Source organism: Branchiostoma belcheri, unplaced genomic scaffold, assembly GCF_001625305.1.
Source record: "Branchiostoma belcheri isolate BF01 breed outbred unplaced genomic scaffold, Haploidv18h27 scaffold12, whole genome shotgun sequence".
Taxonomy (NCBI): Eukaryota; Metazoa; Chordata; class Leptocardii; order Amphioxiformes; family Branchiostomatidae; genus Branchiostoma; species Branchiostoma belcheri.
Genome location: NW_017802602.1, coordinates 4,204,270 through 4,220,699, shown reverse-complemented (window position 1 = coordinate 4,220,699; position 16,430 = coordinate 4,204,270). Strand labels below are relative to the sequence as shown.

The 16,430-nt window shown below is 39.4% G+C and overlaps 1 protein-coding gene across 1 annotated transcript in view; it reads left to right on the top strand.

Annotated features, from left to right (window-relative positions):
* LOC109462770 (tyrosine-protein phosphatase non-receptor type 23-like) overlaps positions 1-14,145 on the top strand; it is a 31,899-nt gene extending 17,754 nt beyond the window's left edge. The window contains exons 20-32 of the mRNA XM_019759362.1: positions 828-1,007; positions 1,650-3,291; positions 3,908-4,111; positions 5,356-5,452; positions 5,834-5,898; positions 7,310-7,450; positions 7,990-8,118; positions 8,985-9,040; positions 9,784-9,888; positions 10,917-11,055; positions 11,534-11,594; positions 12,182-12,442; positions 13,210-14,145. Coding sequence (XP_019614921.1) covers positions 828-1,007; positions 1,650-3,291; positions 3,908-4,111; positions 5,356-5,452; positions 5,834-5,898; positions 7,310-7,450; positions 7,990-8,118; positions 8,985-9,040; positions 9,784-9,888; positions 10,917-11,055; positions 11,534-11,594; positions 12,182-12,442; positions 13,210-13,721 — 3,592 coding nt within the window. The 3' untranslated portion in view covers positions 13,722-14,145. The remainder of the gene's footprint in view (positions 1-827; positions 1,008-1,649; positions 3,292-3,907; positions 4,112-5,355; positions 5,453-5,833; positions 5,899-7,309; positions 7,451-7,989; positions 8,119-8,984; positions 9,041-9,783; positions 9,889-10,916; positions 11,056-11,533; positions 11,595-12,181; positions 12,443-13,209) is intronic.
* Positions 14,146-16,430: the final 2,285 nt, after the last annotated feature.

Sequence of the window (16,430 nt, the reverse complement as noted above, 5' to 3'; positions counted from 1 at the left end):
ATGGAACTAACCTACAGTATGTTTCTTCTGTGAACTACCAGTGGGCAACCAGATAACTACCAACCTGTCTGATGACGAGTGAATCCGTACTCACATCAGAGGCTTCTACACCAGAGCCAATTCCTTAGTTCGTAAATTTAAGTTTGCCTCTACAGAAGTGAAGCGCACGCTTTTCAACGCATACTGTTCCTCTATGTATTGCGCCCAGTTGTGGACACGCTACACTCTGGGCGCTATTCGCAAACTCCGAACGGCTTATAACAACGCCTTTAGAATATTGTTTTCATATGGAAAATTCGAGAGCGCCAGTCGAATGTTTGTGACTGAGGTTGTCGATACCTTCGATGCTCGCAGACGTAAACTAACACACTCTTTCACCAATCGGCTCCTCAACAGTAATAACAGTATCATAAAACTCGCAATCCACTCAGACTTATCATCCACCAGTCACTACTGGGATCACTATATCGGCCTAGTCTACCGGTAAGGCCCTTCTCGTATGTATATGTACCGAACCCTACCGTTTTTTATTATGTGTGCACCTTGTTATTTTAATTGTTTGTCTACTATGGGCCAATTTGCGCCTGAAATAAAGAATAAAGAAAAGATAAATCCCTTCTACTATAAAATTGCAACGTAATGTAACTCAACACCAGTTACCATGATGGTGACAACAGGTCATTGGCCAGGTCAGAGGTTAGTGTTTGGAATGGAAGAAGAAGAAGAGGAAATGTAGCAAAAACAATAATATATGTTTCCTTTGGTAAACATAATTTTTTTACATATCAGAGTGTCTGCCCTGACATACATGTCATGTATTTATCCAGGAGAGAGAATATGGTGCAGTCACTGATTGCCTCCTATGATGCTCATGAAGACCTGCTGGCCAAGTGTCAGAAAGGTGTGGATTTCTACCAGAAGCTCCAGACTAACGTCAGTAAACTCCTGCAGAGAACCCGGGGTGTGTGTAAGGTACAGGAGGAGGAGAGGCAGCAGATCATGGACAGGTCAGTTGTTTTTAATGGAGTAGTACAATGCAAGGCCTATACGACCACTTCTGGGCATTGAACTAGAAAAGTATATATGAGAGTAACATGGCTATGTCAAGAGATGGCCGTGAACGTTTGATTTGAAAGCCTGTAGATTGTAGGTTGGTGGGAAACACTTGTCAGGGAGGGAATTCCAAAGGTTAGCCGTACAGGAAAAGAAACTGTCACTGTAAAAAGATTTCAAACAAGGAATTTGGACGGTGAAGTTGTGTGAGCTAGTGGAGAACCCAGTAGACAAGTGGAACACTTGAGTGGTGGAACTAGTTGGGTGAGTTCTGCAGAACGACCATGGAAATATCTGTAAAAGAGGGATAGAGAGGCAACATTTCATTGGGAAGGTTTGTATGTTTCAGTTTTGTACTTGACTGTAAACCATATGATGCCGAACGTAACACACTATTTAGAACAATCCACTTAGACAAACTGTATAAAGGTAGAACAAAGAAAGAGGTATTAAGTCATCTCATGTCTACCAGTAATAACCACACTATAGAACACTATGTGAGTTTATATCCAGTATCTCTAGAATGACTCCTCATATAGACTTCATTACATAAATTTAAAGTCTTATTTGTACCTGATTTTTCCCTGTTCCTGCAGGACAAAAAGCAGGCGACCTAAGAAGCCCCCAGCTCGTCCCACAGCCCCCAAACCTAACCTGGGTCCCCCGGCTGCCCCCATGGCTGCCCTGCCTACATTCATCCCTCCTGGAGGACCTTACGATGACCCGACTGTGAGTGTGTTCCATTCTACCATCCCAACAAATCAGTATCCTACTCCTCCCTCTGTCAGAAACCCAAATATCACAGCTGCTTTTTCAGGACAGTCCAACCTGGGACCTGCTGGGACTAATTTTCCCAGTACAAACCTGGACAGCAGTATTTCATCCACTGGCACAGGTGGCAGTGTGGCTAACATCAGTCCTGTGCATGACCATGTGCCAGCACCAGCAGCTGTGCCATCCAGCTGGTCCCACCAACAGAACCTGCTCCCTCCAGCACAGTCGTCAGCTCAGCTGCCCACAACTTTCCCTCAGTCTGGTCATAACGTACAACCAAACCCTGCACAGATGACAGCTTACCCTAAGGGTTCATTAGAAGACGGCATGTCCTGTGGGGATGGCCGGGTGGGGAGTACCTTCCCAACACAGCCGTACCAGGGTCTGCAGCAGCACCCTGCAGGTCACATACATGGCAACCACATCCAGTGGGGGGGCAGTGGCATGTCCCAGACAGTTGACACCCTCAACACTCCTATTGTTACCCACAAACAACAGGAAAGCCTGCTGCCATCCATGCAGCTACAGGAGAAAGGCCCAGCATTTCTGTCAGAGGGACAAGCCCAGGACATGACACCAGGATTTAACCTTGGTCAGCAGTATGGCCAGACACAAGTCAGCTCAACTCACCAACAAGTCAGGTTTCCAGTCTCCAGCAACAGCCAAAAGCAAACACAATTGCAGGAAGAAAGCGTTTATGGAATTCAAGTTCCTCAGAATTTTGTCAGTGTCCCTGGTGAATCAGTTCAACACAGATCAGCTCTTCAGTTCCCTACTTCAAACATGAACATGAATAACTCAGCTGCAGCCTACCTTCCTCCTAACCCATCATCAGACATGCAGTACATGGATCTACAGCCTGGGGTGGGGCAAGACTTTCAAAGTATTCAGCCTCAAACTATCAAACCAACTGTAAATGTGCCGCCACAGTTACCCATGGGCGGGACACAGTCCCTGTCTCACATGCCTGCTTCATCTGCTGTCCTGGATATGTCTCCCAAAGTCAGTAATCAGATGGCTGATCAGACAGCTCCTGCTGTTCCTCCCCACATGCTGCCCTCAGGTCAGCATCCCTTAATGCCACATAGCCTCCCTCAGCACCAAATGGTGCCAACATCCCAACTGCCTTACCAAAACATTCAGCCAATCAACCAGCAGAGTCTTGCTGTAGACAATCAGAATGTCCTACCGGTGCATCATCAGGTGACTTTCATGGCCAATCAGAATGTTGTCCCTGGAGGGGAGGAGCCAAGTGTGCCCAATCAGAATGTTCTTCAGATGGGTCCAGCAGCTGCCATTGGCCGTCAGCCTTTCCCTGTGGTTGGTCCAGCAGGAGGTATGGTGGGGGGTGGGTCCATCCTGCAGCCTGTTCCTGTCATGAGCTCCACGGGTACCACAGGCACTGATGACCTGCTATCCTCCAGTCCTGAGGGGGAGCACCAGGCTCTCAAAGACTCTCATCAGGTAAACTTGTTGTTCTTGATTTTTCAGGGCTAGAAATTCCACCTGCATATGCAGGTTAGTACAGGTAAAAATATAGAATGTTGAAGCATACAGTTGTCTAGGCTTTAAAAAAAAATGTTGCATTTCCTGTTTCAGTCCTGAAAAAATTAGTGTCGGTAGGTATGGATTATCTTTTTATTTTTATTTTTTAGACTTAAGTGATATCTATATAGGGTCCAAATTATGCAATACAGTTTAACAAAGTTAAATTGCATGAGGACACTTTTTTTCAATGTCAATATTTGAAAAATTGTTTTATTACTCAGGTGTGAGAGCTAGAAAAGGTTGATCAGCCCGAAAAAATTTATGTCCCTTGCAGGGGTCCACACAAAAAACAAGTGTAGGGTTGGCAGGTTTTTCTAGGGTCAGTCAGGAAACAGGAAACACAGTGCCAACATTTTTTTTTTCTTTAGCTAGGTCCTAGTAGACATACATGTACATGTAACGTTATATGTACTGTACATGCTGTTTTAAACATTGCAGCGGCTTGTAGTATGCCTTAAATACGTCTTTACAGGCTTTTCTGTCAAGTTCAGAATTCTATTCAAATTATCCATTCACAAATTAAATATTTCAGGTTCTGATGCCAAAGGTTCTGACTAACGAAGACAAGCAGGAGCTCCTGAGGAAGACTGAGAAGACCAAGTCTCCCCACGAGCCTTACCATGACCAGTCATCTTTAGACAAGCTGCTAGAAGAAGTCAACAAACTGGAGAAGATAGTTGAGGGTTTGGAGAAGAAGACGTTGAGTGGTCAGACCAAACTTGAGAGTGACTGGAAGGTTTGGCTTGTGACTTTTTTAATGTTCAGCCTTGCCTACAGAATGACTCTTTCTTTCCACTTTTCCTTCTTGTTTCATTCATTCATTCATTCTTTATTTCAGGTAAAAAAACCCATATAACATGTACAATACATCATTAAAATAATACAAAAACACTACAGACATACAAGTAAAACAGGAAGAAACCTAAAAGCATTACAAATGGTAGGTCTTCCGAAAGAATGAATTCCTGTAGAAGGCATCGGAATGAATTAAGCGACAGATTGTTGCGTTATTGGAGGAAAATAACCTTGTTTGTAGAGTCATTTACATAATGAATGGTTATTGAATGGTGAACCAGATATTATTATATTCTATGATTAAATGAAGACTGAGTTAAACTTTTCTGTGATATTCTGTTTTGGATGGGATTACTCCTTTAATTAATAAATTTTAAAGTTGATTCCTCCAGTTAAAAAGGGTAGGTATAGTAGCCCATCAGTATTCCATATGACTTTTGATTGTCTAAAGTTTTAAAATCTGTAGTCTACATAATGTATTACATAATATATTATTAAGCTGAAAATTAGGTTTACCTTACCTTCTCAGAAGGAAAACAGATATTTTGCTCTGTTTCGTCTTCCTCTAAGCTTCTACTAATCTCCAAACAGATAAGGTCAATGACCTGAACCAGACGTCTGTCACCATGGTAACTAGTGTTGGGTTACATCATGTTGCAATTTTATAGCAGGAGGGATTTACATTTGTAGACTGTGTCACCACAGTGTGCAAAATACCTGGTTGCCCAGTTGCCCCGGGTAACCAAAATTTTACTTTACCCAAATTTTATTAAACCTATTTTTGAACCTAGCCAGTGTGCTACCTGAATTTCAAGAATGCCCTCCCCCCCCAATCATGCCCACTTGGAATGCACCACTGTATCCGGCAGATGCTATTTGATTTTAGGTATTAATGACTATTACTAGTATCAGTTAACTAAAGGCTGTTACAAATATTGTCAAAGGCTTACATGTATGTATGTACAATGTAACATTACTTAATTTGAGGAAAGTAGTTACTGTAACTATACATGTAGGTGGGGCAACCTAAAATTCTGATGGGCAACCTAATTTTTGCCATAGTTTGCCCACTGGGCAACCTGGTTCAAAAAAATATTCTGTACACTGTCACCATTATAATTATGCATGTGTTTGAGTAACAGAGCAGACCATATGTGACCTAGTGATGCCTTGTACCATGTCCAGGGTATGATGGAGGCCCAGGAGAAGGAGTCCAGACAGAAGTCCATCTCTGTCGCCCGCTGCTACTCCATGAAAAACAGACATCCAGACATCATGCCCTGTAAGAACTGCTCAGTATTCAACATGTCATAAAGCCACACCAGTTGGATTTATTACCTCCCAGATTTAATGCTTCATTTTTTTTCTTTTGAAAAAGACACGTTTAGACAGTAATGTTTTGAATACATGTATATGTATGTACATGAACATGTATGTCATGTGCATGTATTTGTACAGAATGGAGAAGTTGCCCCAATACCCACTGCTAAACTACATTGTATCAGACAATCCTCTTATATTTAGATTTTGGACATATTGTAATTGTGACAAATGAAATGTGAGAATGTTCAAGATGAGCACATGCACATTTTGACACAAAGCCCTGTTAATAGTTTGGTTACTGTAAACTGTTTACCGATTTGTCCTTTTCTATGTGTTCCAGATGATCAGAACAGAGTAAAGCTGTCCAGCCTAAAGGATGATTACATCAATGCCAGCCATATAGTGGTAAGCCTGGTGTGCACCAATCATGTTCACAAACAAACTACAATTATAGCCAGTCCTTCACACACACAACTCAAAGTTCAGTTTTTCTCACAAATGCAAAATATCACTCACTCACTCACTCACTCACTCACTCACTCACTCACACTCACTCACTCACTCACTCACTCACTCACTCACACTTTACAAGGCTGCAGTTGGTAGATGAAACATACATTTTCAACTAGAGAAAGAAAAGAAGGTATTTTCAGAGGTTTTGCAAAGTATGAGCCACATTGATTTTTTGGTCAGATTACTGTACAACCTACTAGTAAGCTTTTAATTCGACAATCCTGAAATTTGTGTTGCTTCTCCAAATTCTAGTTATATTGTTATACAATGTATTTTCATTCACTTTGTATCTTTGTGACATCATTTCATCATCATTGTTTTTGCTGCAAGTCTTTTGGATATTTTTATTGATGTAGGAATTTTTATATCAGGACCTCTCCTTGGTGCTGAACTGACTATCAACAACTATTACATGTGACATGACCTCTCCTTGGTACTGAAATCACTATCACTGACTATAAATATCATGTCCTTGTTTATTGTGTGATATATTGATACATATGTACATGTGTAGGCCACACCAATTTAATTTCTTGGTTAACGGATTTGCCCGCTTCATTTTTTTCTGATTTGCAAAAAAAAAAAATCAGAATCAACAGTTACTGCAAAATGCTCATATTTTGCCCTGAACAGTTGAAAACAGTCCTTTTCTTCCTAGCTGTTACAGTTATTACATCTTTCAATGCAGTGGTAATACTATCATTAAAAGTTTAAAATTCATTGTTTAAATTTTGAACCAGCCTGGTGTGTTGACTTCATGCCTCCTATCGTACCATTTTGGGCCATAAGGCCATGTTGATTTGATTATATGGATGACATCCTCCGGGAGCCCCAAAACTGATGCGCACGTGCGAATAAAAAAAAGTTTTGCAAAAAAAAAGTTACTTTTCATTATGAAATCTACGTGGTCATGAGGGTTGAACAAATGGCACAGAATATGGTTTGGCGAATAATCTAGTCTTCAAGTTCATTTCTTTACAATTTCGTCTTTTTTCGTTTGATTTTGGCATTCTACGACATTGGTATAGTTTTTATTAATTTTTTTTTTAATTTATGGTATATTTTTGCTCATTTTGCAACTGTTTTGTACGATTTACAGTATGGTTGAAAACTTTTTTTTTGGAAACGGCCGAAAATTCATGCGCGCGTGGATGTCATCCATATAATCAAATCAACATGGCCTAATAGGATGCCTAGGCCTGTTTTTATTTTTATTTTTTTTGCCTGCCTGCTCCATTATTTTTCTGTTATCCGTTAACCAAGAAATTAAATTGGTGTGTCCTTATATCGTCAACTGTTGCAGCATTACGAGAACCCCTCCTGTGCGAGGATCATAGCGACCCAGGCCCCCCTCCCCTCCACGTACGCAGAGTTCTGGACGATGGTGTACGAGCAGCAGGTGTCAGTCATCGTCATGCTGATCAACCAGGAGGAGAGTGGAAAGGTACAGTAGAATTATGGCTTCACCACACTACATGTGTGGTGAAGACATATTGTTTTCGTGTTTAAAGTTAAAACTTTTGGTCCAACACAAAAAATTCTCTCACCTAGAGCTTTCGACCAGTCATTCTGGTCTTCCTCAGTAGACTGAGCTTGTCACGTGGCTTCTTTGAAGTGTGACGTCAACACTGGGTCAAAGGTATCTGGTAGACGATGTCGGCCCCCGTCGTGGTTCAATGAACATGTAACTACCGAGGTTCAATGAACATGTAACTACCGAGAGTGAACACAGATGAACTTTCATGATAACATATTGTTTTCCCTCTTGTTTCTTCTTCTTCTTCTTTCAAAAACCAAATGACCTGAAATTCAGCATAAGGGTCCTATTATTTCAATCCTTTCACAAATGTGCTTAATTAAATAATTCCAGTCAATCAATAAATAGATTTTCCAAAAGTATGACATGAGCTAAAATCAAAATCTTGATGCAGTAATGTACAAGGAAATGTTAACTGTAACATGAAATTCTCCCTTGCCTTACAGAAATGGCATTGTTACTGGCCAGCGGAGCGAGGTGTTGCAGTGAACTATAGTCAAGTGACTGTCAGCTTGTACAGTATTAAGACTCTTCCTACACACATAGAGAGGATGTTCAACATCTCACACAAGGAGGTACGCATAATCTTCTCACTCTCGGCTGCTGCAATTTCAACATGTTTTTGTTTGTTCCAGTTTGAATTACAATGTACATTGGCCCGGGCCACAATTTAATTTGTTAGTTCTCAGATTCGCCTATTCATTTTTTTTTTGATATGCAAAAAAAAAAAAAATTTTGGTTCTGAATCAACTCAAAGATGCTCCTGGACCAATTTTACCCCCAACAGTTGAGGAAAGTCCTTTTCCTCTTAGTTGTTACTGTACAGTTTTTCCATCTATCAAAGCAGTGGTTTGATTAAAAGTTCAAAATTCATTGTTTAAATATTAACAGCTTTTTGTGTTGACTTCATGGCTCATTTTGTAGCATTTGGGGCTATAATAGGATGCCTAGACCTGTTTTTTTGTACTTTTTTTCTCCCTGTTGCTTCATACTTCTTCTGAAATAATCTGGGAACCAACAATTGAAATTAAATTGGTGTGGCCTTGTGTAGTGATGAAATTTTCTTTAGCTTCCTTGCTTTTAAGTTTAACTTTTAAATTAGTTAGTAGACTTCTCAACAGTACAATTATGTCTAGTATACAGAACTCATTGGAGAAGCTATATACAGAGAAAGAACTTTACCAAGTCATGTGGGTACAAAAGAATTGACCTACATACAAGACTATGCATGGTGATTACGAATTACGCAAAATTTTTGCTGCTGATTATGAATTACGTTTAAGTCTCAGAGCTGATTACAGCTTAACACTTCGCAGCTAATGAACTATTACAAATTATGTTGATTTTTGGGAACGCTGCATACGGATTACAAAGACTAAAAAGGCCTGATTACGCCTTACAAAAATGGGCAGGCATCAACTGATGAATGTTTCTGTTCCAGACCCGTCTGATGAGGTCTGTGGTTCACCTGCAGTTTACAGGATGGCCTGATGGACAGTAAGTACTCCATCATGTTACTGTACATGTGTGTCTCATGAGCAGGATCTATGTGATAGTTGTAACCAGTGCCATGGATTGTAACAGTAACCATATAACAATTTTCTTATAGGCTTCAGCTCAATTTAATGACACTTCTTTCCATATCTTTAGTTAGACTTTACTCATCAATTTTTGTGTCAAAGATGACGGTTTGGGCAAAATTATCAACTGTCATGAGCAGCAAAATTTTATCAAATGACGGAAAGACAGACACTGGCTAGAATGCTGATAGAAACATTTGTAACATACAATGTACCTGGGCCGCGATTACGTTCGATAAAAGGGTGTTCCGGCCTGTGTGACAACTAGCGGTACGGCCCGGGGTTCTTCACGCGTACGGCCCGGGCTTTCAAATGAAACTTCGAACACCGAATTCGGATGTTGGAATTGATGCTGTTACACTTTTTGTTTAGATACACCAAATTTTTGCACATTTCGCATTGAAATGTCTGTTTTCTCAGGTGAGTATGACATAAATAAAATATGGTGTATTCCACATCACCTTGGTCCCAGCCCTCCCGCGGATCGGATCTACCTAAAGCCTTTGGCCGTCGGGTGATCCGACCCACAGTCAGGCTGGTACATGTACCTTGGGCAATACGGAATACACCGTGTAGTATTCTATATATGTGAGCATTCCATGTATGAAATGCATCATGTTTTGGTCTATAGTCTCTGAATCCTACTTGTCTGTGTTGTAGGAGTGTTCCTGACAGCCCAGACATGTTTCTACAGTTCCAGAAGGAAGTCCTGGAGTATCACAGACAACAGAGGAGCCTGCAAACACCCATGGTGGTTCACTGCAGGTGACTTTCCCTGTGTGTCAGTAAGGCCACAAGACTTAATTTCATGAATGACATCCTCTGAAGACTCCCAAACTAGTGCGTGTGGGCGAATAAAAAAAAATTCAGGCCAAAAATAAAAATGCTACTAAACCACAGGAATACAAAGCTTGTATCCTGAATTTGCGGCAGTATATATAGCGAGATATACGGCAAGCCGGCACAAGCTGGCTTTTTGTGGAATTCATGAATCGGCACTGTACGTATGTTCTTGAGTCACGAAACTTCAGTAGCCTGGGTGCCTCCTCTATTGTCACTACCGGCTACTACATGTACCATGGACTACCAGGCCAGAGCCTCGGTGGACGTGATCTTTTTTTTTTTTAGAACAGGCAAAAATCAATGTGGATGTCATCCATAAAATTTTCATTTTCAGGTTTTCATTTGATGTAGCACGTCCTCAAATCTAGGAGCTCTTCCAGCAAATATTTCTGATGAAAAAAATCTACATGTATGGGATAGATGACATAGACAAGTGATTTCTTTTGCTAAAGTCCAACTGAGTTTACTCTCTTCAAGTGTTACATGTTGCCAGTTATTGCTTAATACATGTACTTAGTACTTACTTACTTACTTACTAAGTATTGTAATATATTATCCTTCTCCCTGCTACCTTACCCCATACCCAGTATAAATGTCATGCCAAATATATATAAAGCTACACAATACTGTCATGTACTAGTACCTTAGTAGGCTGAAGGGCAAATTCTTAGAGTTACTTGTACCAATTAGTGGATTTTGTCATAATTACTTGCCAACAGATCTAGAGATATGATGGACAACATGATGTTAAATTTTTCATCTTGGAAAAAGGTAAACATTCTATCCTCAGACTGAGGCAAGTGTAACACTTTTCAATAGTTATAATTAGGCCACACTGACTTGCAAAAACAAACAAAAAAGATTCAGGTTCTGAATCAAATCAGAATGATCATATTTTGGCCCAAACAGTGGAAGAAAGCTGACCTTGTCTTCCTTGTTGTTGTGTGCAGTGATGGAGTAGGGAGGACAGGAGTGTTCTGTCTCCTGGCTGCTGCTGTGTCAGACATTAACATGGAGAGACCCACACCAGACCTGGTCTCTCTGGTCCACCAGCTCCGCATGCAGAGGAAATACATGATTTCTGAGAAGGTAATGTTGGAGATGTTGTCTAAGGACTTGTACTCATCTGAACGTTGTTCGAAGCAAAAATGTAGTAGGAAAGGTTGCTAAATTAAAATGCCATGGACATCTAAAATAATAATTATTGTGAAATTGAATGACTACATGTAAACAGCAGCAGATATGGACTTTTTTTCACACAGGCAACAAATGAAATTTAATTACTAGTGTGTTTCATGACATGATTACATGTAAGTAGCACTGCTTTCTGGTGGTTGCAGGTCTGCAAGCTAGGTTCAAACCCATGCTCAAGACTGTAAAAATGGTTACACTTCTGAGGAGTATGGTAGTCAAGCATTTAGCACCCACGTTACATTTAGTATTATGATAGTCTACAGTTTGGAATGGACAATGTACAGGTTTACTATGACTAGAGTTGCAAGCGATTTAATTTGGTCTCATTGTGTAGTTAACAATCATTATGTAATCATGATGTTATTTTCTGTAGGCTCATCTCCAGTTCTGTTACAAAGCCGTGCTGGCACATGCAGAGTATCTCCTTATCAAACGTGAGTTCAGTAAGATATCCTCACACATGTACATGTACTACATGTTTTCTATAGCAATTACAGTATTCAGCAGTGTAATATTTGAGCAAGTACATGCACATACACATTGTGTCCAACAGTGGTGGCCCACCGGCTGAATTGATGTTGGCACATTACAGTTTCACATTTGTGCATTTTGTCCTCAAAACTGATTTGGTTCTTAATCTGACTGTGTCTGACTTCACTTAGGCCACACAATTTTTTTTTCTGATTTGAAAAAAAAAATCTGGTTCTGAATCAACTAAAATATGCTCATATTTGTCCCCAACAGTTGAGGAAAATCCTTTTCTTCCTGGTTGTTACAGTTTTTCCATCTATCAATGCAGTGGTTTGAGTGGTTTTAGTCAAACTTCAAAATTCATTGTTTGAATATTAACCCGGGCTTTTGTGTTGACTTCATGGCTCCTGTTGCTTCAAATTTTTTTTCTGAAAAAATTTGATCTGAAAAAATCCGAGAACCAACAAATTAAATTGGTGTGGCCTTAATGTACATGTAGGATAACCCCATTGAAGATGAGACTAAACAAAGTTTTCCCTCTGACTGTCAGGTGGAATCTTGAGAAACAAACGTCCAGAGATGCAGACAGCAGCTACAACTGCATCAGCCCCAAAGGTGGGCTACACACGACTGGACTCCTTTGATCCTCTGTCTGAAGATGCTCCATTGACTAAAGTCCAGTCAACTCTGGAGAAGTTGAGCATGGGAGAAGGGACAGATGTCAGCGGCTCCACCTCTCTTCTATCAGCAGAACTGCAGCAGTCACAGGGCCTCAAGAAGACCAGCCAACAAAAGGATTTCAACCCCTCAGGTATGCCTACATCAGGAAGAGATTTGGTCACTTTTTCCCTGGAAAATATCAGTAATATCTTAAATCAAGGTCCAAGTCCAAAATTAATTCACTCACACCTGAAACTTTCAATCACAACAATATTAGCTGAACAGGCAAGTTTATTATCCAGTAGGTCTCAATAGGTGTGATGTCTAGTGGCTGCTAGATCCCTCTTACCATCTATTTGTTAATCAGAACTCTGATTAGACTAGATTAGATTAGATTAGATTAGATTAGATTAGATTAGATTAGATTAGTCCGTCCTAACACAGATACACTGATCTCACCATGTACTTGCAGTTTCTATCTAGGGACTAACATTAATTTTTTAAATAATTATTAATAAAACCAGTAATGTTTCTTGACAATGAGTCTTCGCAGTAAGACTCTTAGGACTCACTGGTCTTATATACACATACATTGCACTTAAGTGCCCATGTGAGGCTTTTTATCATGTTTTTTTTTCAGTTTGTATATGACATTGTATTGTAATGTTAATTTGTATTTGCCAGACAAGTAACTGTAAAAAATCAGTGTTATTCAGCATGTTTAGTACAGGCTGCAAGGCTGGTTTTTATGAATTAACTGTTAAACTGACACTGTTTGAATTTTGAAGGTGAAAAATTCAAGGTGGCAATTATGAATAACAAGTTACCAACGTAGCAGCGTACTAAATTTGCCTGCATTATGAAAGTACTTGAATTGTATTTTTTTTTACAGTCTTGTTTTTCATTACACCTTAACAGCCCTCACCACCTCTTCTCCCTCTGTTCCTGCTGCCATACACACGGACCCACAGTCGGAACCACCACCAGTCATGTCTCCTAATCCTGCAGCAGCTACACAGCTGGTGACACCTGCAGCTGCACAGCTGCAGACACCTGCACCACATGTGCACCTAGAAGAAGGTGATACCCAGCACCCTGTTTATAATGTGAAATCAAATGACATAACAGGAAACAGTGGGCAGCTGTGTAACAATACCACCATGTCTACTGACGAAGTACAAGACAACCAGTATGGTCTGATACCCAGGGGTTCAGAGGGGAGTGGGTTCAGCAAATGTGAGAGAAACAGTCCCGTCCTGCAGGAGCTTTCAGTGGAGTCCTTTAAGTTAGAGTTGAACACAAATACTTCCTCCCAAAAACCGAGTAGGAAGACAGACTTTGACCAGAGAAAAGGGGGTCTTGATGCACAGAAAGACCCCGCTGACCCTTTTAGTCTGCTGGATCCATTTTGGACCATGAAGACAAAGTAGATGAAACCAGCTAAAACAGAAAATAAGGCCAATGATTTAAAACAGTCCTAATTAGCAATCTATGACCAGAAAAGCCCTCCCTGTTGTTTGGTAAAAGAAAGTCCTTTGAAGTACACATACATGTACCAATAGTATATTTCAAGCTTATTGGAGCATTTTCCTTGCATGTACTTCAAATGTATCCCACCTAAAATGCAGTAAATTATGCTTTTTTACATTCCTACGGCAGTGTTTTCTGAATCAACAACTTTTTTTTTATTCAGACATCAAAACAATAACAGTCTGAGTTACAACAGGGAACATATAGGAGAAAATCCCTTGTACAGACTGGTGACCTTATTGTAGGGAGGTTGCATTAGAGTACACAAAATTGATTATTATATAGTGTCATTTAGGCCACATCAATTTAATTTGTTGCTTCTCAGATCGCCCTGTCCATTTTTTTTCTGATTTGCAAAAAAAAAAATTATATTTTTTTGTTCTAAATTAACTGCAAAATGCTCAATGAAAGACATATTATTGCCCTAACAGTTGAAAAAGTCATTTTCTTCCTATTTCTTACGTTTTTCAATGTAACAATGCAATTTTGTTTCATTAAAAGTTCAAAATCTATTGTTTTGATTATAAACCAGCCCAGTATGCTCACTTCATGGCTCATACTGTAACATTTCCAGCTATCATTGAGTGCCTTGGCCTGTTTTTTTTCCCTGACGCTCCTGATTTTTCCCGAAAAAAATATGAGAAACAACAAATTAGATTGGTGTGGCCCTCAGTAGATTTCATTTTTGCAAAGTTGTGTGGTTACATCAATGTTTAATTTCTTTTCTGCAAAGTCTACATACATTAGTATTATAATTGGCAGAACCCTGTGCCAACAATCAGACATGTACATGCACCTTAGTCTGTAGTAGGTTTGCACAAAATTTTAAAAAAATTGCAAGATTTGCATTTTATGCAATACAGTTACATATAATGTTACATGTATATCACCGTCGTGATTATCATATTTATGTAGTTCACAGTTTATTACTATATATATATATATTACTACAGAATTGGAATCTAGTAGAACAAACATCTCATTAAATATTAGGAAGGCGCAAATTTGTGTTCCTCAAAAACTTGCCACATTGTTACAGTATTTGACAAGTACCAACCCCTGGCTCACAACTATTATGACAAAATCTTCGCCTGTCCTACTTGGAAACGATTTTATCTATTCGGTTCTTTTGGGAAGTAAGAAAGGGGAAAGTCAGAAAACATGCAGTCTTGTGTTTGTTTTTTAAGAAAATAAAAATGAACATACACATGTAAATGTTATTAAATTTAAACAATGATTTGTAAGATTTTAGAGAGTGACTTGATTAGTGTTACAGAGATCTACAGATTGAAAAGGTGACAGTCACCTGTTATATCAGTCTTTCCACAAATACAGTGGTAAATCTCAATCAATATTAAAATGAAAGAGGGCAAAAATGCATATTGCTATTATAATGGTTAATGGCATTGACAGGATGATACTTATAATATTGTGTACATTTGAAATAAAGTGTCAAGTTGAAATCAGTCAACTACATGTAAGCAGACACATACTTTACAACTTTATACACTTCTGCTTACTGATGCCATGTTATGCATATGTATGTTACATCTTCAATATGTACCTGAATGTTAACACTTCTGCTTCTATAGCTGATTGAATCCCCACCCATTGCAGGATGGCTGGTACATGTATGTAAAGTGTGATGATAAAAGATGAAACAATAGTCTACAGTTTTTTATGAACAAGATTAAACTGTGATTTCCAACACAACAAAATTGGACTCATCCAAATGTTCGACTGTACAACTCCAGTCTTTGTCAAGGAATGAGCAATCTGGAATGAATGAGGGATTAAAGAGGCCATTACAACCATCCCTCATTAGAGACGGGGGGCGCCACAGACTCTCTGCAACCTATGCTCCACTGCTGACGAGTCACGTGTGTTATCTGCGTGACGTCACTGAAGCGGTGGATTGCTCATTCCTTGACAAAGACTGGAGTTGTACAGTCAAAAATTTGGGTGAGTCCAATTTTGTTGTGTTAGATATTACAGTTTAAACTTGCTGCATAATGACTTCTACCAACACAGATGAACTTTCAAGATAAGTCTCCAATTTTGTTTATCAGTTGCAATTGACGTGTACAGTTCTTCTTGAGCACGTATTTATAACTAATTCTTCCTACATTATATTCAAGATATCGAACAAGATCTTTGGTTCAGGTGGTTAACACAAGAGTACACTGTAGCTCTAAGATATGGAAGCAAATATTCTACTATTGTGTACAAAATTGTTAACTGTTTCTTGTCGCAAAGCTGCAAATTTTCTATGTATATGTCTAGAGTCTAAGAATGGGCTTAATTGCAGGTACGATGTGACTTGATAATTTGCACCTTGTATTGCCCATCGCTTTGCATGTCAATTAATAGTTGCATTCTTCAACGTTACATGTACATAATACATTGGCCAGAAGGAGGCTTTGTTAATTCTTCCCAGATGCTGTGTACATGACAGAATTGTAGAGGTGCTTCTGTCATACACATGCATGGAATAAACTCATACTAAACAAGAGTTCTACGATCTCATACCTTAGCCAGATGAAGTTAACATTTTTAACTGAGTATTTGTAAATGTTTCTCATTTATTATGCGTTTTTATCAACCTACAT